Below are 24,798 nucleotides of genomic sequence, written 5' to 3' on the forward strand. Positions count from 1 at the left end.
ACGAATTACTTGCTGATATGGTGTGTATCACTGAGTAATAGCTGAAAGGTACCTATTAAAACGTGATTTTGAGGATAAACTATTCAATGTAAAATAGTGTTTAAGGTCATACTTGTGCCAATTTAAATGAAGATCTAGAACACAAATATATTTTTTCATGGACTCTGAATATGCTGTGTAGTCGCAGTGTGAATGCTTATGTCCAAAATACATTCAGATTCCATAATAGGGCAATTGTTATACCCAGCTGAAAACATTGCTTTGCATCCCTTTTTTTTTTTTTTTTTTTTTTTTAAGGAGACTCTTGGACTAGCAGTTAAGGCATTCCAACACTTGCTGACAATTGGCTGTTCTGCATAGATATTTGTCCCTCAACCTCCCTTTTACTTCTCAGATATCTGAGGCTTTTGCGATGATCTGTTCTAAAGGGGCAAAGAATACTTTCAGCATGAACGCTGCTTTATTAGAGATGAGTGATTTTTAAAGCTCATTTACTACTCACGGTAATTTTTTTTACCATCTCACCTTTATTCAGGCTATAGCCTATTTGCATTATTGTCTCTTGCGCTCCGCTCATTGTTATGATTACCTAAAACACGATTAAGTGAACTTTCCCTTTACAATCCTGTTTATCTGGACTTAGCAGCCACTATTTAGCCCCATTGAGTCTAGCTGCATGTTGAGACTGTTAAACAAGGATTAGGATGTGGTTGTAACAGATAACAAATCATATTTGCTTCCCAGCTTCAGTTCAATTTGTATCACTATTTTCCGGTCTTACACAAAGTATTTTCCTACTAGATACAACTTGTACTTATAGCTGCAGTAAGTTTTCACTACTGCCCCACAAGGCTCATCTCTAAGCTAGTTATTATAGCTGTCATTTTTTTAAAGTTTTCCCTCCTTTAAATACCAGTATTGAGTCCCCCTTGATTGGAGTGTATTCATTTTTTGTCTATATATATATATATATATATATATATATATATATATATATATATATATATCGTTTTTTGGGTCCAAGCCCGCTTGGTGGATATGGTACCACCACCCTTAATGGAAGCGAATTAGGGATAACAACACACGAAAAGGACTTGGGAATTGTTATAGACAACAAACTATGCAACAATGTGCAATGTCAATCAGCAGTGGCCAAGGCCAGTAGGGTATTGTCATGCATGAAAAAGGCATTCATTCTCGGGACGAGAATATCATTTTGCCTCTTTATAAATCACTGGTAAGACCACATATTGAATATGCTGTGCAATTTTGGGCACCTGTTCTAAAGAAGGATATTATGGCACTAGAAAAAGTGGGGATGGGGATTTTACTAATGCTGGATGTCCTCATGCAGAGGGTGAGGACATCAAGCGTCAGGCAACCAAAAGTTGTTTAACAACCAGGAAGTGCAGGACTAAGGGATACGGGGACATTGCACTTAGACCACTTTAATGAGCAGAAGTGGTCTGGTTGCCTATAGTTTCCCTTTAAGGGAAAATCCAAATCTAGGGATGTTTGTCCTGTTACGGTTTGCTTTTTTTTTTTTCTTCTGTGTCCCAATCAGATTTTAACCTATTAACTTCCAAATTCTTATAAGTCCTATATAAAGTCTTGATCAGTAATGTTGGTAAAATTAAGTCAAGCATCTTGCTGCTGTGCCTGAACTTTCATTCACTATTGACAAATGTAAATTAAATCCTGTACTGTTTGAAAACAGCAGCGTACTGTAACCATGTCTGTATGGCTACCTGTGCCTATCCTATTGTGTAACAATTAAATAACCCATCAACTATCTTATGAACTAGACACGGAGTACTTCAAATGGTGCAATACACTGATCAGCCACAACACTTAAAACCACTGACCGGTGTAGTGAATTGCTACAATGTTGACCAAGGTATCACAACACACAGAGCGTCGCAGTTTGTTGCGCATGGGGCTGCGTGGCCTCAGACCGGTTAAGAGTGCCCATGATGACATCTGTCCACCTTTGAAAGTGCCTTCAATGGGGACGTGAGTGTCTGAACTAGACCATGGAGCAATGGAAAAAGATTGCTTGGTCTGATTTATTACGTTTTCTTTTTGATCAGGTAGGTTGATTGCCGGGTGCATGTGCATTGCTTACCTGGAGAAGAGATGGCAGCAAGATGCATGGTAGGAAGGCAGGCCAGCTGAGGCAGATTTATGCTCTGGGAGACTTGGGTCCTGGCATTCATGTGGATGATACTTTGACACTACCTATAGCTTGGTAGTCCAGTGGTGATTTGCACTGTTTGCTCACTCTGCTGATACTTTGCATTGTAAGTTCTCCCATGTGGTTCTGGGGCACACTTAGTGAGTCAGAGCTCATCTGTAGGAATTCCCTGCCTATGCTCTAATTAGCTGAATTTTGAAGAATTTACATTAATGAAACACTATAGCATCAGGAACACAAACCTGTATTCCTGACCCTATAGTGTTAAAACCATAATCTAGCCCCACTTTCCATCTTAAATATAAAATCGTACCTGTACTCCAGTCTGCTGGTGCTGGCTCTGCCCGCTTAGCTGACACCAGAAGTGGTGTTCTGAGCCAATCACAAAGCTTTCACATAGGAAAGCATTGGATTGGCTGAGCTTGTCAAAGAGGCAGAGCCAGCACAAGTCAAACACAGCCCTGGCCAATCAGCATCTCTGAGGAAAGTTCAATGTTTCCATGCAGAGGGTGTAGACACTGACTGGCAGTGCTTCAGGAAGCACCTTGAGTGGCCAATGGAGGTATCTCTAGGCCGGAATATAAACACACTACTTTTTCTCTGAAAACTGTTTCTACTGCAAAAAGTTGAAGGGACTGATTCTACTGGTCCGAAGAAATACAATAAACTGTAGTTCTGATGACTATAGTGTCCCTTGCATATTTATATTATCTTTGTAGACCGTAGTCCATGGTGTACACAAAGTATCCTCTCTAGCATAAAATCAACACATTTAAGTGTTAGCCAGACCTAACAACTCAAGACAGGTGTAGATTGAGGATTATGTTGGTTTTAGTGTACTAATCTTATTTACAGGTTTAGTAATAACAGCATTGGTCAGCCCAAAATAGAGGGTTTACCTTTAGAACAAATGGGCCTTGGAGGGAAGGTTAAGGAATAAGGGCAGTAGCATCAATAGGGGACAACCCCCTGAATAATGTAGCTGGCTAACCCAATAAAACACTAATAAGGCTAAAGTTCACTGTCAACAATGTGAAGTAAGCATGAATACACCAATATGACATTCTGGTTTTCTTGCATTAGGCTTAACCCTTTCACGACCGCGGACGGTTCAGGACCGTCAGCGGTAAAACGTGCGTTTGGACCGCTGACGGTCCTGAACCGTCATAGCGGAAAACGGGCTGCAGGAAGCGATCAAAGATCGCTCTTGCCCGTACAATGATGTAACTATCTGCCAGCCAGATAGTAACAGCCAATTGGCTCACAATTGGCTGCTGTCAAAGTGGGTGTTACAAACACTCACTTTGACAGTGATCTCTGCCCCTCTCTCCTCTGTAGCGTTTTGTGAGGCGAGAGAGACAGAGATCGTGATGGTTTGTTGCAGCAGAGTGTTCCAGAGAGTTGGAAAAAGTATCAGCAGTGAATTAAAAATCCATTTTAACCCCTTCCCTGCCAGATCTGTTTCAGCAGTGCATTTGTACTGTCTGTCTTTTTTTTTTTTGCCCTTAAAGGGTTAAATTTGTTTTAAAAATATTTGTCTTAGTCTGTCTTAGTCTGTTTTAGTCTCTTAGTCTGTCGTAGTCTGTCGTAGTCAGTCAGTTTCCTTCCCCCAAATCTACATTAGATTTTTGTGACAGGAGTTAGTTTAGGAATTGCTGTTTAGTCTGTTTTAGTAAAAAAAAAAAAAAAAAAAATTTGTGTGTTTGTAATTTGTTTTAGTCGTGTGTAAAACATGCAGCGTATGTATAACTTGCAGGAGGCATATGCCTTCTTGGCGTCAGACTCTGACGCCACTGACACTGCGTCAGATTTTGACCCAGGTCAGTTTTCTGACATGTCTAGTCAAGACGACATGTCATCTGTGTGTGAGCCGGCTGAAGAAAGAAGCTGTGCTTCCTCTGCTATGCCAAATGTGGAGGAGGACTGGGTACCTCCACAGTTAGCCGAGCCCAACGTCCCCCCTTTTAGTGCCAACGCAGGCATTAATGTTAATGTGGATGGCTTCTCCCCAATGCAGTATGTAGAACTATTTTTAGGGGATACCATCGGGGAGGAGATTGCTTCCCAGACTAACTTGTATGCTACCCAATTTATTGACAACAATCCAGGTAGCTATACAGCCAGGGAGCATGACTGGCATCCCACAGATGTCCCAGAGCTTAAAAAATTCTGGGCTCTCACAATGCTCATGGGGATCATAAAAAAGCCATCGATTCGCTCATACTGGAGCACCAACCCAATAATGTCGAGTCCAGTATTCTCCCAAACCATGCCTAGAGCCAGATACGAGTTACTGCTGAGATTTTTACATTTCAGTGACAATACCCTCTGTCACCCTAGAGATCACCCCCAATACGATAGGCTTTATAAAATACGCCCACTGCTAGACCATTTTCAGGACAAATTTTCGGATGTTTATACCCCCCAACAAAATTTATCCATAGATGAATCTCTAATGAAATACAAAGGGAGATTAGGGTTCAGACAATACATCCCCTCAAAGCGCTCTAGGTATGGCATTAAACTGTACAAACTGTGTGAGAGCGAAAGCGGATACACATTTGCCTTTCGTGTATATGAGGGGAAAGATGGTCAACTGGACCCTCCTGACTGTCCTGACTCCCTGGGGACAAGTGGGAAACTTGTATGGGACCTACTAAACCCCTTGTTTAATAAAGGTTACCACCTTTATGTGGATAATTTTTATAGTAGTGTCCGTCTATTTAAAACACTTTATGCTTTACAGACACTGGCCTGCGGCACTGCCAGAAAAAATTCCAAAGATTTTCCACGATCTCTCATAGATGCAAAATTAAAAAAAGGCGAATGTAAAGCACTTCGGAAAGCTGAGGTGCTTGCACTAAAATTTAGGGACAGGAAGGATGTCCAAATGCTCACCACCATCCATGACGAACGCATGTCCGACGTCTCTGTCCGGGGCAGAGTAGAGTCCAAACCGGTTTGCATCAGGGCGTATAATAAGTACATGGGTGGTGTTGATTTGGCTGATCAGCTTATGCAGCCGTATCTTATTTTACGAAAAACCAAAGCATGGTATAAAAAGGTGGCTATATATCTGATGCAAATAGCAACCCACAACTCATTTTTACTTTTTAAAAAAAATAATCCAGGGAAAATCACCTTTCTCCAATTTCAATTGAAAATAATTTCTTTAACAATTTATGGAGATGGACAAGTTCCAACAACGGTGCAAGCTGAGTCCAGACATTTTATTTTTAAGTTACCGCCAACTGCTAGAAAAAACCCCCCCCAGAAACGTTGCCGGGTCTGTTTTAAAAACGGGAAAAGGACAGACACCCCTTTTCACTGTCCTGATTGTCCTTCGAAACCAGGACTCTGTGTAGGAACATGTTTCAAGCAGTACCACACAGAACAGTTGTAAGAAGTGTTCCTGAATTTTTATTTTATTTTCTGTTTCTTTGGAAAGCAGCCATTTTTTTGTTAGTCAGTTTCCTTCCCCCAAATCTCCATTTAGATTCTATTTGCAGGAGTCAGTTTAAAGATTGCTGCTAAATGTACATTTGCTACCTGCACATTTGGCCTAACAAGTTTTCTGGCAGTAACACATAACCAGCTGTCCAAAACCAGATGACGTGTGCATAAAAACCAGAATAAAGAAAATACCACTACACTTTCTTTGGGGGGCAAAATGGTTGGGGGAAAGAAGTCAAAACACCCCATCCTCTATAACATTTGATGTCTACTTTATAAAAATATATACTATACATATTGGCATGATGGTAACATTAACTGGGGGGTACAAAAATATGTCAAACTGAAGATAGACCATGCATACCTATATATCAAGTTGAAAAACTGACATGTACAAGTTCTGATTGTTGCCTTTTGGCCCCCAAACAACCCGGCAACCATATACATGGGGGGTATCACTGTACTCAAGAGATGTTGCTGAACATATTGGGCAGTGTTTGGCAGTGACACGTAACAGGATCTGTTAACTCATGCCTAAAGTACAATGTGTGTGACAAAGAAACAAAAAAAGATTACTATCCAAAAGTTTGACAAAGGCTGGTGGTAGAATTCAGTGCATGAAAAGTGTTAAAATACCACAATTTAAAATGCCCTGGGTTGTCTACTTTTCAAAAATATATGGTTTGATGGGGGTAAAATACATTGGCTCAAATGGGACATGGGCGCAGGTTGATTACATGTCAAAATTCCAAGTTGGGAAACTGATAAGCGCACCTGCCAAACGTGGCCTTTTAGCCCCCAAAGAACCCGACAAGCCTATGCATGGGTGGTATCACTGTATTCAGGAGATCTTGCTGAACACATATTGGGGTGTTGTTTGGCAGTGACACAACAGGATCTGATAATTCAGGACTAAAGTACAAGGTGTGTGAAAAAAACTGAAAAAAATGTACTAACTCAATGTTTGACAAAGCCTGGTGGTAGAATTAGTGCATGGAAAGTGTAAAAATTCCACCATGTGAAATACCCTAGGGTGTCTACTTTTCAAAAATATATGGTTTGATGGGGGTAAAATACATTGGCCGGCTTCAAAAATGTCCCAAATAGGACATGCATGCAGGTTGACTACATGTCAAAATTCCGAGCTGGGAAACTGATATGCGCACCTGCAAAATGTGGCCTTTTAGCCCCCAAACAACCCAAAACACCTATACATGGGGGGTATCCCTGTACTCGGGAGATGTTGCTGAACACATATTGGGGTGTTGTTTGGTAGTGACACCTAACAAAATCTGTGAATTTATACCTGAATTGCAATTTATGTGAAAAAAATAAAAAAAATAAACTACCTATGCAAAGTTTGACAAAGGTTTATGGTAAAATGGCTGCATAGAAAGTATCAAAATATTCTTAGATGAATACCCTGGGTTATCTAGTTTAAGAAAAATATATACATGTGGGGTGTTTTTTGGAGATTTATGACATAACAGTGTTACAATGTCACTATTGATACATTTGAAAAATGTAAATTTTGAAACCGCAATTTCCTACTTGTACTTATAGCCCTATAACTTGCAAATAAAAGCAAAAAAACACGTAAACATTGGGTGTTTTTAAACTAAGGACAAAATGTTTAATCTATTTAGCAGTTTGTTTCATTCGATTTTGTAGATCAGTAAAATATTTTTTAAGTAGAAGTCAAAAAACACGTTTTTGGGGGGTTTTTTTCACCATATTTTACTATTTTTTTTAAAGTAAATGATATGAAATGATACAAATAATGGTATGTAAAGAAAGCCCTTCTTGTCCTGAAAAAAACAATATATAACTTGTATGGGAACAGTAAATGAGAGAGCGGAAAATTACAGCTAAACACAAACACCACAAAAGTGTAAAAATAGCTCTGGTCCTTAACGTACAAACATCGCAAAAACAGTCCGGTCCTGAAGGGGTTAATGAAGTGGTCAGGGTGCCAGGTCCATCTAGGGTTAACCCTGCCTGCTGTAAACATAGCAGTTTCAGAGAGACTGCTATGTCTACATATGGGTTAATCCAGCCTCTAGTGGCTGTCTCATTGACAGCCGCTTCTCACTGTGATTTTCAGTGAGAAGACGCTGCCATCATTAGGAATGGACTGACTGAATGCGCGTGCGGCTCTTGCCACGCATGCGCATTCAGCCGATGACATTTGTTTTCCTGGCACTATAGTGGTCCTTTAACCTAAAGTCCTAGCTTACAAATGTGCAGTACTATCATATGCCTCAAAAGTCTTACGCTTCTTGAAATGCCTGTGTTTATTGTCGTGGCATAGCAAGCCTCGTTTCAAAACCAAACGTGAACCTAAACTCGTTAACCTACATAAAAAATAAAAAATTAGGCATTGTTTAGCAGGAAATGCAATTAACGCTGTATTAACCCCTATCTGTATATCACTATTGCATTTCCCCTCTTTTTGTTCTGTACCCTATTGCACATGCCTTAATAAAAAAAAGATTGACAAAAAAAAAAAAGTCCTAGCTTACTTACCATGTGCAGAGTCTTAAAGGCTTAGCAAATAAAATAACAACCAGTCTCCATGAGCAGGACCTACCCGGTTATTATAAGGGTTATTCATTAGAGGGAGAATTCAAGGTGAATTAAAAAATGAATTCCAAATTTAGGGCCAAAGTAGCCAAGCTGAAAGCATAGCGGACATAGAGAATTCTCGCTTTAGTGAATAACCATGTATATTTGACTTTTTCAGAATTAGAATTTCATCCCTATTAAGTTTACCAGTCTAACCAGTAGTAGTAATAAACAAAAGACAGTCCAGCACTCTTTAAAAGCAGTGCTCCTATTATCGGGTGACTAAGAAAAGAGGCAATGTGTCAGTCTTCTCAAAAGAATACATAACAATTCAATGTGGATAGACATTCACAAACATGACATTTGAGGCTACAAACAGCCTTCCCTTCTTTATCTGATAAGTAATTAAATTACAGTGTTCTATTGGGTACAATGAAACCAATCTCACATGAAGAAAATCATATCACCTGATCAAAATGTCAGGTGAGCAGGAATTAATGTTTGCAACCAATGCATTGTATTTAACTATATATTACTTTTTATTATATTAATATGTTGGTCAGTCTCATAACGGTCATGAAGAAACATGGGATCCTGTTTTGCCAGTATCAGTTTGCATTTCAATCCTCAATCACGACATGTGGTGATTCAAGCACTGTCATCATGCATCCCATTCCTTTCAAACGATATCTTGCATACTTCTTTAATATTACTTCAGCACATGGTGGCCAACAGTGATAAAAACTACATGGTTCTTTATTATTCCTGGGCGTTCAAGTAAAAAAAAAAACAGTGACTAGTGCTCCTCTATGTCAATGGCTTACTTCAGTTCTTTGTAAAGCTTACGCAGCTATAGAGAGTGAAGTTCCTATCAGCATAAAGGATCACTCTACTAGGGCTGTGTCTACTGTAAGGGCAGCAGATGATACCTGGATGTTCGAGCTCATACAGGTTTATTCACTAAAGTGAGAAATCAAAGTGAAGTTTAAATTTAAGGGCAAATTAGCTAAACAGGACAGGAAGCACAGCTGAATTAGTTTTTTTTTTTTTTATCAGTTCAGCAATTTTCATTTGCAAGTTGAATCCACTTTGAATTGTCACTTTAGCAAATAACCCTGCAACTAATGGATACTTTGGCAGAAGAGCCTAGTCCATTTATAAGCATAAAATGTTTTGTAGACATGTATTCCTCCTTTTGTGCTGTGGTAGATCTCACATATAATGCTGCCATTGTTAATCCAGAAAATGTATTCCAGTTTGCTGCAATTTTTCTTTTAAATCACAGATTCCCTCCCTTCTGATTTGACAGTTTTTGGAGAATCTGTAATATTACATGTGTAATCTATTCGACTCCAGTCCTGATTGTTTAAGTCTGGGTTAATACCTCCATGTAATGCCCTCGTGGGAAAGACCATTGAAGACATTAGCAGACAGACTGTCAGTCTTTTTTAAAAATTCCACAGCTTTATTAGACATACAAATATGTGTGGATCCAAGATATCAGTGCCATATCAAAGTAGATAATCCTAGGACAGCATAAGCCGACATGTTTTGTATTAAAACCTCGTGTTATCGCGATATAGCCAGGAAAATATAATTATGCAAAGTTGGAATTAAAGGGACACTATAGTCACCAGAACAACTACAGCTTAATGTAGTTGTGAGTATAGTCTGTCCCAGCAGGCCCTTTAAGTCGACACCTCCTTTTCAGAAAAAGGCATTGTTTACATGGCTGCCTAGCGACACCTCCCGTGGCAGTCACTCAGACTGTGCAGCACGGATGTTCAGCGTCTCCACCCTCTGCATGGAGACGCTGTACTTTCCCTATAGAGTTGCAGTGATTCAATGCATCTCTATGGGGAGATTCTGATTGCCGTATCGCATGTGCGATTGCTTTCCTGACCCTTTTAGTGTTAGTTTAATTTCATGTAACAGGCATAATATTTGTCAGTTATTTTTTTTTTCCTGCTACAATAAAACATGGATTTTAGGGCAAGGTTGAGAGAAGAACAGAAAGGAGAAGAAAACCACTGAGCTCTTTTGCAGTGTGGCTGACTGCATGCCACGCTTAGGCATTGAGAATAGAGCTGGATATTGAATCTAGTCAGTAACTAGATAATCTACCGATGATAAAACTCTAAAAGCAACTCCTGCCTGTGTAAAATGCAAACCTCTGGCAACAATAAAAGTAAAATTATGAAGGACACATTTATTCTTTTTATTCTTTTTTTTTTTTTTTTTAATAATTTTCCCTAGAAACACATAATGAAGTCACTTCTAAACTGTTTATGTATCTATACAAAATATTTATGTCAAAACGTTAAATCTTACGAAATTGAGGACAGTTTTTCAAATTTACACAAACATTTCTTCAATCTAAAAGCACAGAGAAAGCTAGAATAAAGTTTTTAACAAAGTGCAAAACAGACAACTGCATTACTCCTATCACACCGCAATTTACCAGGTTTTTTTAATTCAGGTGTACAGTTTGCATCCTCATCTTCTGTGTATATAATGTAATGTATGCGTGTGAATAAAAGATAAATATATATATATCCATCTAAACAGATATATACATAGCTCTTTTATTTATTTATTTTAATAATAATAAAGCAATGTTTTTGCTGCAAATATTTCCAAAAGTAGTGCCCACTTGAATTTTTATAAGAGTGAGTTGAAATAGCACCTGGGTGTTTAGATTGTTGTCAGTAATACGTACATGCTGACTAAGGCATTTATCTAGAATCTCACCTCTTTAGGCGACACACTCCATTAATGAGAACTGTCACTTCTCTGGAAATTATACCATAGAATTAATGAAAATAAACCACCTATAAATTGTAATAACCTTTATTTCATGTAATGCTACGCTTACTTTTAAATCTATAGTAAAGATTCTGCAAAGTAAATGAACACTATAGAGTCAGGAATACAAACATGTGGCTCTTTAGGCGACCATCCCTGCTCCGATCGGCATGAAAAAAGTGATTGTATTTATTTTTTCCCCATACCACGCCGGTCTCACTTCGGTTGGACCCGCCCCCATTCTTGATAATCTCAGCCAATTCAATGCTTTCTCTGTTGAATGTCTGGACTAGGAAGCACCTTTAGTGGCCATCTGAGTGACTGCCACTAGAGGTGTTACTAGGGAGCAATGTAAATACTGCCTTTGAAAGTATCCCCTTAAATCACTATCCAGTTCAGACAAGGCAAAGCCAAGGCACGCATTGCAAATAAGGAGGAGAATAGAAACGATGTTTAACTTCTCCAATTCTCTATTAGGTACAAAGAACAGAGCTTGCAACAGTGATTGACATGGAGCTACGGTGGAGGTGCCCATTTGCAGAATAAAGTTGAGTGGATTTCTAAATTTTATTTTATTTTTAAGTATTAGGAACACATATATAGAATATTAGGAATCCTGGGAAATGACAGTTCCCCTTAGTTTGTTAACAGCTAAAATTGGAGTAATGGGCATAAATTGGCTCTTTGTCTCGCAAAGAAGGGCATTGTAAAGCAGTACATTACTGTAAGATCATGAAACATTTGTAGAACGGTGAACACAGCAAACATTGGTTTGAGAAGGCACTAGATTTGAAAGAGTCCAGCAAATGATTCTATTCCTGGATACACACTGGAGCAGCAGATCGATTATTGAAAAATTTAAAACATTGCACATTGTAAACAATTACAGCACTGTAAAACTGGTACAAACAAGTGACTAGAAGACTGAATGACACTATGCCTAAACCAACACATTGGAACATGGAACAAGGTTAACCTCTCATCGTTGTGCTATTATGAGTAATTATTGTTAGCTTGTGAAAGGAACAAACTGTGGTATACATATTATAGAGAAATATAGATACATATGTTTTACATTATACATAATTTCTGGTTGCATAACATGAAACTTTATCTACGACGAGCAAACTGGATTACAAGCTAATTACCCTTAGAGTTCATTGATCTAATAACACCTAGTTTATAGTATGTAGCCATGCTGAACATGCTAGATCACTGTACATAACACTAGATCAGTGGTTCCCAATTAAATACTTAAGTAATTAAGCACACCAACAGAACAGATTCTGCCTGTATACCCATGGATACAGAGGTGCCAAAATCCTAGACTGTTCATAGGCCTTAAGGTCAGAGTTGAGAACCACTGCTCTAGAACAGAACAGTAGGGATACTGAATAAAAAGGGTAATACGACATCTCAGATGTATTGATTAAGAAGTATAAATGGACAGAGTACACCGCACAGACTGCAGAAAAGATAACTAGGGGGGAAACAAATTACTTCCCTTTAAAGTTGTCAGATTCACTGCACTTACAGCCTATACAAAAAACGTGTTTTATTGCAGTTCGATTGACGAAATGTTTAATTCGTCAGCTAAATTATTAATGAAAAAAATCACTCCAATAATTACAAGGTAGAATGAGGTGATCCTATGAATATGTAAAAAAAATATTTAGAAATAAACACATTGTCAGACTGCACTCCTAAGGACGGAGTTTTTATTATGAGAATCCAGTAGACACTGCTTTGGACTTGAGAAAACAGATTTGTGATTAATGGAGTGTCAACAAAAATGCATAAAACCATTACATATATAACAAAATTGAAGTCATGTTTTTGTTTTTAAATAATTTGTTCTAAAAATACATTTTACTATAGAAATTTTCAGACTAGTTATTCAAAATGAAAAGTCAATATTGCTTTGTTTGTGTGAGAAATAGTATAATAAGAATGCGTGGAATTCCTCCACATGATAGGATTTTACATGAGAAGGCTAACTGGTAAAGGCAATGAGTGAACAGGGAATATGCTGCTATTTTGGACACAAAGATGGTAAAGTATTGGAAGTATTATAATTGACACTTTATACAATGAGAGAACTTCATTTACAATTGACCGGTGCTTCTCAGGACTTTGATAATTAACTGGTGCAGTGCAATTAGCAGTTTAAAATGAAAGAATGAAATGGTCCTCTTCGTAATCCATTATTGTATCCAAGTACAGTGATCATGCACACGTCTGAAGCTAGTTAACAACTAAAATTAAAGGACTCCCCACCTCAATTGATAGATGTTCTAAGTAACAAGGAAAGGTTCATAGTCCAGTTCTGCACAGGCTAACTGTAAACGAGGAGGCAGAATAGGACAGTATTAACCCGATAACTCTCCTATATCAGACTTAAACATTGATCTGATACAATTTTGGAAAAAGGCAATATTGGTGAATTAATATATACATTGACTGATAACCAATGCTGGACGGGAAACACAAAATAAATACCATTGTACCATCTATAATTTATAGAGCAAAAATCTACTACATATTTTTCTAATAATGCCATATGGAAAAGCCATGCATGTGGATTTAAAATATATTGCTTTCTAGATAAGGGACTAAACCTCCAGACCAGTAAGGTCCATCAATGGTCAAGCATACACATAGGGCATATCATGCAAAGTAAACAAATTACAAAATATCTGGTGCAAAATCAGCTTTGTTTAAAGGCTAAATCATGCCATTCCAATTATTGGTCACATAATTGTTTAGAAAGAATAATGTAATTTGACTGTGATATTTAGCAAAATTTTAACCAAGAAACAAAATAGAAATAATTATAAAAAAATGAACTTGCTCCTGGTGCCTTTCTCATTTTCTATAAAGATGATGTCTAACTGTATCTGGCGGATGGAGGACACCTAAACATTTTATTGAAAAGAGTGAAATGTTCTTTTTGCTTAAATCTCGCAATGGACACCAACCTGTTTAGAGAATAATGGCCAGATTCACTAAGGGTACATTTACTAAACCGTGAGCCGACGACTCAATCGCCAATATTAGGCAATGGATATGGGATAAAAACAGAGCAAAAATATCCAGTTCTTCTGAGCTTTAAATATTATTCCACTATGACTAACTGGCAAACTGGTTGTCAGATCGCCACAAATTAATGTTTAATTAGTAAACACCTAGGTCAGGGGGAGGCAAGCTTAAGCACTCCAGATGTTCAGCACTCCCATAATGCCCTTACAACCATAATCCTGTTAAAGTATCAGGAGTGATGTAATCCACAACAGAGTGCCTAAGGGTGCCTTCACCTGATCTAGGTAGTTAAATGTTAGCGAGTTAGGTTTTGTGGTTCACGCTTAACCAACTTATTATTCAAGAGAGCCAAAAATGACTACTTGCATCAAGATCATTTGAAGAGGTTACCAATGAAAATCAGTTGGCAGCAAAGCAAACATGAAAAGTACCAGGAACAAGGTCACATATTGAAATAATGGATTTATCTTAATCTTTTAACAAAAAAGCAAATTAAACAAATGCAAATAGTTTGTCACTCAGTTATTTAGACATATTACCCCAAAATGATGTAGTGGCTTGTAAGCAACAGTAATTTGAAGTTTGTGAATCTAAGAATAAAGAATGATTTATGTAGTGTATGTTAGTGGTGTGTTATGGTTAAGACAAGGAGCTCACAAGGCCCCCTTACATTATGTATGCCTGTGTAGGGCAGCAGTAGGTATATGCACAATTAAGTGTTTCAAAGACTTCAACCGTGCTGTGCGGCACTGGGAGTATAGAAATGGCCCAATGCTTGAAGTGAACTGCTGTTCATTTATAATGCAGGCAGTAATTATTTTAGATGGGCAATGCTATTCTTCTAAGATGAAGCAGAGCAGAGTTAAAATGTTTTATATATATATATATATATATATATATATATAATATCAAATTAATTGGTGCATTTTGTTGGATTGTATGTGTACAAGCAGCTTGTGGGACTGAAAATACACCTCTATGTGTTAATAAGAAATTATTTAAAATGCAGAACTTCATTAGCAAGGGACTGGAAGTGTCTTTGAATGTCTCACAGGGACCAGCAATAATAGCCCTCTGAGCTTATGTTAGGCTGCATGCCGTATGATTCTGCAGATAGCATGAACATCAATAGAGAGCCAACACAACAACTTCTACAGGACACACAGACAGCTACCTTCCAGATTCCAAAAATGCATGTTAGAGTAGGCTTTATGAGTCACTTGACATAACTAACGTAAAGATTCTGTTTAAAGAACACAATTTAAAGTAGACCTCTCAAAAGTCAGATTTTCTATTGCTTCCATCTGCAGCTGAGTAAAATAATCTGACATAAAAACAATCAGGAGCGCTTATGTGAATCCATTTTTTTACATCGCAACTTTAGAAAACATCGGAAGTGGTTATAGGACGCAAATGACAATAAGGCTTACAGAGACATAGTCCAAATGCTTAGTTGCAAATCACGGAACTGTCCTTTAAATTTGGTAACAAAGACCAGTCATTTGCTTTAAGTGCAAAAGCTTTAACATGTGCCGCATCCACAGCCGAGTCTTGGATATAATGGGTTACTGCAAAGAAGATTGTCAGACAAAATTATTGAGAGTCTTAAGGCTAAAAGAGTGCCTTTCGCACATCATTCCCAAGCGGGTCTATTAGGCAGCAGAGCTGCTTCCAGCAATTTTTCAGAAAAAAAGGGATGAGTATATTTTACAGCATAGTATTTAAATCTGTCATACAACAGATAGTCAAAGTGCTGCGGAGAAGGGCAGCAGAAAGCTTTCACCCGCAGCCGTTGGCAGTGTAAAAGTTTATCAGAATCAGGTTTACAGGTTTCTATTACCCATTGATGTATTCATTTTATTTTCATTTAGTATACAAATTCTAAGGCCACAAAATATACTGCTGATTCCCCAAAGGCACTTGAAGAAGATGGGTCTTGACATAACATACCACATACATTCTCGAATTTGCCCTGAAAGGAAATGTGCTCCTCACGGGTAGTGGGTATGAAATGCTGTTTCAGACAAATGGGGCTGCATCTCCAATCCTTCTCGAGGTATGAAACTCCTCTTGGTTTGAGCAATGATTCAAGCAGAGTTATTTAACATTTTTTGTTTTTGAGATGTTTTGAGTTTAAGGTAAAAAAAAAAAAAGTGACATATCTCCAAGGTATAAAGTTCTGTTCTGTGTGTGAGCGTGTTCACTTTTAAATAAGAGGTGCTCCAAATAAACTCCTACAGCACTCCACACTCTTGCTTGGAGGCACATCAACTTTCTGCATTTTGCAAAGTATTTCAGTTGGAAACTTTTCATACGCAACTCTGTATTCATTGTCGAAAGCCTCTATATAACGGAATGAGAGATTATGCAGTCAGTTAAATCTGTAATTCTAACACGAGTCATTGAAAAATTCATGGAAATGTTGGTGTCATGCAGATGTCCGTTTAAAACCTGAATATCAGTAACTATTTTATTCACACACACATTTCACCAGTTTGTAGTACACAAAAAAGAAAAGACAAAATTCTAAAAAATTAGACTGCTCCAATCTTAGAACTTTACCCAGCATCACTCTTTACATAAAGCCGCATACAGCTTAGAGTTGAGATAATAAAGTGGGACTATAATCTGCAATAATGAAGTGCAAAAATAAAATATTGATTAAAGTACAAAAAAAGTGCTGTTTTTGACTTGTCTTTTGCCCAAAAGATTTGCATAAACCGAGAAAAACCTGCTAGTAGATGATGCTTAATAGATGGGTTTTACACATTAGAAAGTTGAAAGAAAATACAAAATTTCAAAAGGCTGCAATTTATTTTTTGCACATTGGACAAAGGCAGCAAAAACAATTAAAATATTTAGTGCTGTAAAGAGTTGTAAAAAAATGTGTACTTTATCAACATTCGGACTAAACTGTTAAAGGAGCACTATAGGGTCAGGAACACAAACATGTAGTTGTTCTGGTGACTAAAGTGTCCCTTTAACTTAAGGACACATGACATGTGTGACATGTCATGATTCCCTTTTATTCCAGAAGTTTAGTCCTTAAGGGGTTAACTAATAATTAAGCCCAACCTACTTTCCTAAGCTTACCGATATCAATATTTTCTCTTCCGAGAGCAACCAATGAAAGGTATAAGATTTCTCTGTACAGACTCCTAAAGAAAGGAAAACAAAAAACACGCAATAATCAATAACAAATTACAAATTGAACAGTATAACTGAAAACCTAAGTATAGATAGAATATGTTTCTGTCCCTCACCGCTGCCGTTTGCTGGCCGTACTGTATTTCTGCAAGAGAAGGCTGATGGGCCTTACGACATCATTTTTCTGGATACGGAGAGAGATACTCTCCAACAAGGCATCGGTGGCCTGCAGGTCCGGAGGAACAGGGGAAGCCGCCTTTTTCATACTTTCTACACAGGAAATATCCAGAACAAAGGTAATTCGCTACTAGCCTTTTCGATTTGTTAACAAAAATAAAATAAAAAAGTACGATAAACACAAAATCAATTAAATACAGCTAGTCAATATAAAACAGAGTTACTCTAGGTAAGTGTATTCAACACCCTGAGTTTTTATTAGGAAAATACAATCAGGGTTATTCACTGAAGAGATAATTCAAATTGAATTCAAAGTGAATTTCAAATTTTAAGAGGACACTGTGGTCAACAGAACCACTACAGCAAGCATGTCAAATTCAAAGGCTAATACGGGCCAAGTAGACAAGGTTTAACTTTATGTGGGTCGCAAAAAAACAAAAACTTGAGTTTTCATAGAAACTTAGGTTTATTTAGAAAAGCACAATATAAAAATGTTGCCTGCCACTGGACGTCCTCACGCTCGTAGGGCTTCAAAGAAAACAAAAGAGCAAATTTATTTTAAAAGACATGCATGTGCATAGAACCAATGTTTCAGTTCAACTACCTTGACATATTAAGAAAAAAAAAAAAAGGTTTGGTAATGGGACTGAAATGGTGAATGTATGCTGTTGCACAGCTGTAAAAAAAAAAAAAAAAAATGACGTTATCTTGTTGATTCTGAAGTCCTATTAGTGTGTTCTTCACTTTGGCTGAGATCATCAAACTAGATGATCTCAGCCAATCCAATGGTTTCCCATAGGAAAGCATAGGGAGACTATTGTGCATGTGTGGCAAAAAGCTCCTCCCCCAAATCAAAATACTACCCCCTCTCCCCAATTTAATACAGTGCCCCTTCCCTAAAATTAATACAGTGCCCCTTCCTTACAATTAATACACTGCCCACTCCCTACCATGGGCGTCCACTTGCCGCCGCTGCCCCCCCAACCCCCAGATTTTTCAGCTTGTTCTGCTATTTTTTGTGTGAGATTGAAAATACAGTGCAATACCGGCACCGGCCAGTAGGTGTATGGAGAGAGATGGGAATGGGAAGCTACATCTTATCCCAGCTTCTCTCTCCTGACTGAATCCGCAGGGGAGCAGCACATGCAGCTAGACACAGCCTACTGATCAGGTAAGTGAGGCATTGGGGGGGGGGGGGAGAAGAGATAGAGCCTATAGATCAGGGAAGTGAGGCATGGGGGGGCAGTCTATTAATCAGGGAAGTGAGGCATGGGGAGGCAGCCTATAGATCAGGGAAGTGAGGCATGGGGAGGCAGCCTATAGATCAGGGAAGTGAGGCATGGGGGGGCAGCCTATAGATCAGGGAAGTGAGGCATGGGGGGGCAGCCTATAGATCAGGGAAGTGAGGCATGGGGGGGCAGCCTATAGATCAGGGAAGTGAGGCATGGGGGCAGCCTATAGATCAGGGAAGTGAGGCATGGGGGCAGCCTATAGATCAGGGAAGTGAGGCATGGGGGGCAGCCTGTAGATCACGAAAGTGAAAGATTGGGGGGATCCACCTACAGATCAGGGAAGTGGGGGGATGGGGGGAAGGCAGCCTACAGGAAGGGTCAGCAAGAAGCAGGAAGATAAAGTAAGAAAAGGAGCAGAAAGCAGAAAGGGACATCAATGAGCAGAAAGGGACATCAATGAGCAGAAAGGGACATCAATGAGCAGAAAGGGACATCAAGGAGCACAAAAGGTAAAGTAGGAGAAGGAACAGAAATGTGCAGGAAGGGTCTGAAAGGATCAGCAAAGAGAAGGAAGGGTCAGCAAAGAGAAGGAAGGGTCAGCAAAGAGAAGGAAGGGTCAGCAAAGAGAAGGAAGGGTCAGCAAAGAGAAGGAAGGGTCAGCAAAGAGAAAGAAGGGTCAGCAAAGATAAAGAAGGGTCAGCAAAGATAAAGAAGGGTCAGCAAGTAGCAGAAAGGATCAACAAGGAGCAGAAAGGGTCAACAAGGAGCTGGAAAGGGCAGCAAGGAGCAGGAAGGGACAGAAGGAGCACAAAGGTAAAGTAGGAGAAGGAACAGAAATGAGCAGGAAGGGTCTACAATGAGCAGGAAGGGTCTACAATGAGCAGGAAGGGTCTACAATGAGCAGGAAGGGTCTACAATGAGCAGGAAGGGTCTACAATGAGCAGGAAGGGTCTACAATGAGCAGGAAGGGTCTACAATGAGCAGGAAGGGTCTACAATGAGCAGGAAGGGTCTACAATGAGCAGGAAGGGTCTACAAAGAGCAGGAAGGGTCTACAAAGAGCAGGAAGGGTCTACAAAGAGCAGGAAGGGTCTACAAAGAGCAGGAAGGGTCTACAAAGAGCAGGAAGGGTCTACAAAGAGCAGGAAGGGTCTACAAAGAGCAGGAAGGGTCTACAAAGAGCAGGAAGGGTCTACAAAGAGCAGGATGGGTCTACAAAGAGCAGGAAGGGTCTACAAAGAGCAGGAAGGAACAGAAGGAGCACAGAGGTAAAGTAGGAGAAGTAGCAAAAAAGGGTAGCAAGGAGCAGAAAGGGTCTGCAAGGAGCAGAAAGGGATCAGATAGAGAAAGGAGCAGAAGGGGAGCAAAATAAGCAGAAAGTAGCAGAAAGGTAAAGGAGCAGAAGGAGCCAATGAGGAAATAAGACCGTGTCAGAAGAAAAAGAAGACTGTGTCAAATGAAGGAGAAGAAAAAGAGATTGGAGCAGGAAGGACAAGTGAAGTGAACCCTCCACTTTATTCTGGACACCACATCATAAGGCTTTGGTATCTGGGCCTGGCAGGGAAACTTTGGACCTTCTCATCTCCCCAGGTAAAAAAAAATAAAAAATAGTGTTAATGTTTTCACTTTTATTTACTGAGTGTCAGGAAGCATAGAGTGCCATTGGGTACGGGTGTCGCTGATTGGGTACGGGTGTCGCTGATTGGGTAGAGCGGTCAGCTGGCACTCTAAGCCAATCAGTAGCTCCCCATTCAAAAAAAAGTAAAACATTTTTATGAACCGGGAACTAGCGATTGGCTTAGAGCGTCAATTGACCACTCTAGCCAATCTGCAGCACTCATGCCGGACATCAATCTACACTTCCTGACACTACGTTTCAGAAGCTGAATACCACTGAGCGACCTGGAGATCTGGAGCTGGAGGAAGCCTTTGGGGTTAAACCATTTGAGAGCGGTTTAACCTCTTAAAGGAAAGAGAGCACCCAGGGGCTTCCTGGCATCATAGCATTATCATTTAGATGAAGTTGTTATGCTGACCATAATGTTGCTTTAATTTGCTTAAAGGAACACTATAGTGTCAGGAATACAAACGTGTATTCCTGACACCATAGTTGTGAAAACGCTATTCACCCAGGCTTTATGTGATAATGACTATGCCCCTTCCCTTTCAGGACACGGTCAAAAAGGGATCAAGCATGGATGTCATTACAATTATGCCCCCCCCCCCCCCCCCCGGGAAAAATTCCTGCGGACGCCCATGCTCCCTATCCCAATTCAATACACCACCCCCTCCCTCAAATCAATACACCGCCCCCTCTACCCAATTTAATACATTGGCCCCCTCCCTCCTACAAATGAATACACTGCCCCCTCCTTCAAATCAATACACTACCCCCTCCTTCAAATCAATACACTACCCCCTCTCCCCAATTTAATACATTGGCCCCATCCATACTACAATTTAATACCGTGCCCCTTCCCTAAATGTAATACACTGCCCCCTCCCTACCCCAAATCAATACACCGCCCCCTCCCTACCCCAAATCAATACACCGCCCCCTCCCTACCCCAAATCAATACACCGCCCCCTCCCTACCCCACTGTGGGCAGCAAATTTGACATGCTTGCACTACAGCTTAATGTAGTAGTTCTAGTGCCCCTGCAGACTTTGTACTGTAAACACTACTTTTCCATAGAAAATGCAGTGTTACATTGCTGGCCATTTACATCTCTAGTGAGCCATTTAGGGTGCTTCGTAGTCCAGTGCTGCACAGTGTGCAAAAGCTAGTTTCAGCGTCTCAACGCTCTGCATGGACAAGCTGAACGTAACAGGGACCTAATGTTTACTTCCAGCACTATAGTGTCAGGAATACATGTTTGCATATCTGACACAACTGGAAGCACAGCTAAGCTATATAATTTTTTTCAGTTTGGATATTTTGACCTTACATATTCACTTTGAATTCTCACTTTAGTGAATAGCTCTAAATGTTTTGCATTCAGTTTAAGCTGATAAAATGATTCCAGTCGATTTTACCTATATTTCCTTACCTAAATTCCTCCACATGATATAAAGTGCTTCTCCTGGATCTTGGTGCAGGTTGACATTATCCCACAACAACTGAACATAAACAAGCTTGCTGTCTTGCGACAGAGATGTCTGGGGAAGCTGTAGAGGTGAGAGATTGTTTTAGATTACATGGTAGTTAAAGCGGTAGAATTATTGAGCCATTCTAGAAAAAGGAGGGTTTCTAGAGAAAAAGAAACAGGATTTACTTCTAGCTGAAAAAGATCAATTTTAGCAGTGAGCCACATGGAATCTGGCCAGGGGTAACGCAGCTCCATCAGTAGATGTCAAAAACCTGCACCCCTTTTCTACTTTAATGGTCACTCCAAACCTTTGGAGGGGGATTTTTTTTTGGTGTAATATGCCCCACTGGGCACTATGAAAAAGGTCCCCCACTCCGTTTGTAGTCAAAGCTGGGGAAAAAAAAATATTTTACTTATCTGACTTCCAGTGCTTAGTTACACAGCCCCTCCGGACGTCACAGATGGCCTTGCGAGATCCATTCACAGGCTTCTCATAGAGAAGCCTGAAATTGGACTGGTTTGCTGACTCAGATAGTGCGCGAGGGGAGGGGAGAGGAAGAGGTGGAGGAAGAAGAGGAAGGAGAAAATTACTAATAATAAAAAAAGCCAATACAATTAGCAGAGGGAGCACCCACAGAGAGGGATGAGAAAGCAATCTTTCCTGTGTAGGTGCTCTGCACAGGGAAGATCAGCGCACTGATGACAGATGCAAACTATGCACAAAACTGATATTAGCTGGGCTGCCAATGTCACATGTGCTGGGGGTGCAACTACCCCCGGCACACAATAAAAAAATAAATTAAAAAAAGCTCAGTATGTGTAGTGTTTATGCACTTTATTACATCCGATGCCTGATGGTAAAGGTTAATAATGTATAATTAAAAAAAAAAATGTTTTCCTCTTTTACACAGCAGTAAGTCCTTACATTTATAATAGTTTTCCAAAGAATGATTCCACAAATCTGGTAGAAGAACAGCATATACCTGCACTCCACCATTGCAGTGCTCTGATGTGAGGATGAGACCCGGTAAATTGCTGGGCAAGTCCAAGCGCCTGAAGTACCACACCAAATTCCAGAAGATGATAGGATGCTGGTTGATAAACGTGGAAGTGTGAATGACCTGGTCACCTTCATTTTCAAGCAGAGACTCCAACTCCTTGCGAAGTACAAGGGGGCTAAGGTATGGGACGGAGACAGGAAGAGGGTTGTGCCTCTTTTCTAAAGAATCCTTAAGAAGAAAAAAAAAGAAAAAAAACTAGGTTAGGACTAGAAGCTCTACATGCATATATATTTATATCATGCAGTCTGGTGGAAATCTTAGTTCTTTAACAAGTAATGGCACAGAGTAATTGTTCTTACATAGCTATTTGTGTCACCGTACAATGGATTGCAGAAAATGCAGATAATAACACTAATGTAATCAGACAAAAGCCAAATTCAGATGCCATTTTAGAACTGCCTTTAATTGCTTGACCTATGTGTGTGCATTGCTGTGGCACTCTATGTCAGTAATGTCTGTGCCACGTTCTTCCTCACTTTTCATTGTTTATCCCCCTATTAAAACAACTAAGACTATAAGATTCTGATGTTCTTTTTGTTAAAATAGAAGAAGAGACAATAAAAAAAAAAGCAAAAAAATGTTAACATGTACGATGTCTAACTAATAGGACTATCGATACGTGGTCAGACTGTGTCTTTGGATACTTACAACTTCCTGTAGACTGTTAGGAAGGCTGACAGTAGAGACTCCATGAGAAGGCCTCTGTGACAGGTCAATATTTTGGAGAGGTCCTCCTACACTGTGACTCCTGGTCAATGAAGCAGTTCTCTTTTTGGCACTAACAGTTTCAGGCACCTTTACAGTGGCTGGAAATTCCACACCTTCCTTAACAGACATTAAACTAAAACAAACAAAAAAAAAAAACACAAATGTACAATAAATAACATATACTTGCTGAGCAACAATAGCTTTTGTTCAATGACAGCTTAACATTTAAAATAAAGCAAAAATATCTGCATGTTGAATCTTCGTTGGAGGTTAATCAGGTATGCATGGAAGCAACCCTCATCAGTATTATTGTTAAATGCAAATGGTATTTGGCTTGAACCCTATGTATCACTGCTTTGGTAAGAAATGTACCACAACCTGTCAATGTAGTAAATCAAAACATATATTCTTTACCATGCTACTGAGCATTATAAAACTGGGCATATACATTACAAGAATTATGTGGTAAGGCATTTTATGTTTAGTTATATTTGAGCAATTTTGTTCTATATGTCTTCCTAGAGTAGTGGAAACAAGTACCGATTGTTAATTTGTAACCTTTTATTCTCTTCCTATATACGGTATGTTTTTTATAAACCTATAACATGGCTTTGATTGCAAGCTAGCTAAGTAACAGAAGAGAAAACAGACTTAAAAATTCAGGCAAAAAGAAATCACCAAGATGTGTTAAGAGGTTTTTTTTTTTTTTTTGTTTGTTTGTTTTTTTACACTAAATCAGCAGTAACCTAAATTTAATAATTTGATTTTCAACTTACTACAGGTTGGTGTTTTAGGAATAAACATTGTTTACATTTAACATTGTAAGATGACCCAAAAGGGTAATCTCTTTGTTTATTTAATGGTATTTACATGAGTAATATTGGTCAGCAGGTTTATCACCTGTTATTTGCATGTTTTTAAAATAAACTCTTTGGTTCTAATGGACCGTTTATTACCAGTAAAGTTCTTTCTGCAAAGTACAGTCAACAGTAGCAATAATTAATTCTATGAAAGCTTTTGGAGCTGCAGGGAAAAAATGGACCATGATTAGTCACACTGCTACATACTTCTGTTCCGATGCAGCACTGGTTCTATCTGCTGTATGCTGAGTGGAGGCAGTAGGATTTTCAGAACTCATCAGATCATTGGCTGCAGAACCTGACATCTTTTTTTGTTCTGTACTTTGAAGACTGTCTCCAGAATTACTTGGCTTCAAGTAGAAACTGTAACAGTGAAATGCAGTTATCACTTTAGATTAAAAAAAGATAATTTTACACCAACACTAACCCCTTAACTTTACATGTTATGAGAATGAAGAGCCTTTAAGCT

The 24,798-nt window shown here is 39.1% G+C and overlaps 1 protein-coding gene across 3 annotated transcripts in view; it reads right to left on the reverse strand.

Annotated features, from left to right (window-relative positions):
• Positions 1-14,959: 14,959 nt before the first annotated feature.
• DENND4C (DENN domain containing 4C) overlaps positions 14,960-24,798 on the reverse strand; it is a 100,671-nt gene continuing 90,832 nt past the window's right edge. For all 3 annotated transcript variants that reach the window (XM_063455233.1, XM_063455234.1, XM_063455232.1), the window contains 7 exons: positions 24,537-24,692; positions 23,410-23,602; positions 22,684-22,929; positions 21,662-21,779; positions 17,320-17,473; positions 17,150-17,214; positions 14,960-16,399 (listed from right to left, as the gene is read on the reverse strand). In XM_063455233.1, the coding sequence (XP_063311303.1) occupies positions 16,263-16,399; positions 17,150-17,214; positions 17,320-17,473; positions 21,662-21,779; positions 22,684-22,929; positions 23,410-23,602; positions 24,537-24,692 (1,069 nt within the window). In that variant the 3' untranslated portion in view covers positions 14,960-16,262. The remainder of the gene's footprint in view (positions 16,400-17,149; positions 17,215-17,319; positions 17,474-21,661; positions 21,780-22,683; positions 22,930-23,409; positions 23,603-24,536; positions 24,693-24,798) is intronic.

The sequence above is a fragment of the Pelobates fuscus genome, chromosome 5 (genome assembly GCF_036172605.1).
Source record: "Pelobates fuscus isolate aPelFus1 chromosome 5, aPelFus1.pri, whole genome shotgun sequence".
NCBI classification, from domain to species: Eukaryota; Metazoa; Chordata; class Amphibia; order Anura; family Pelobatidae; genus Pelobates; species Pelobates fuscus.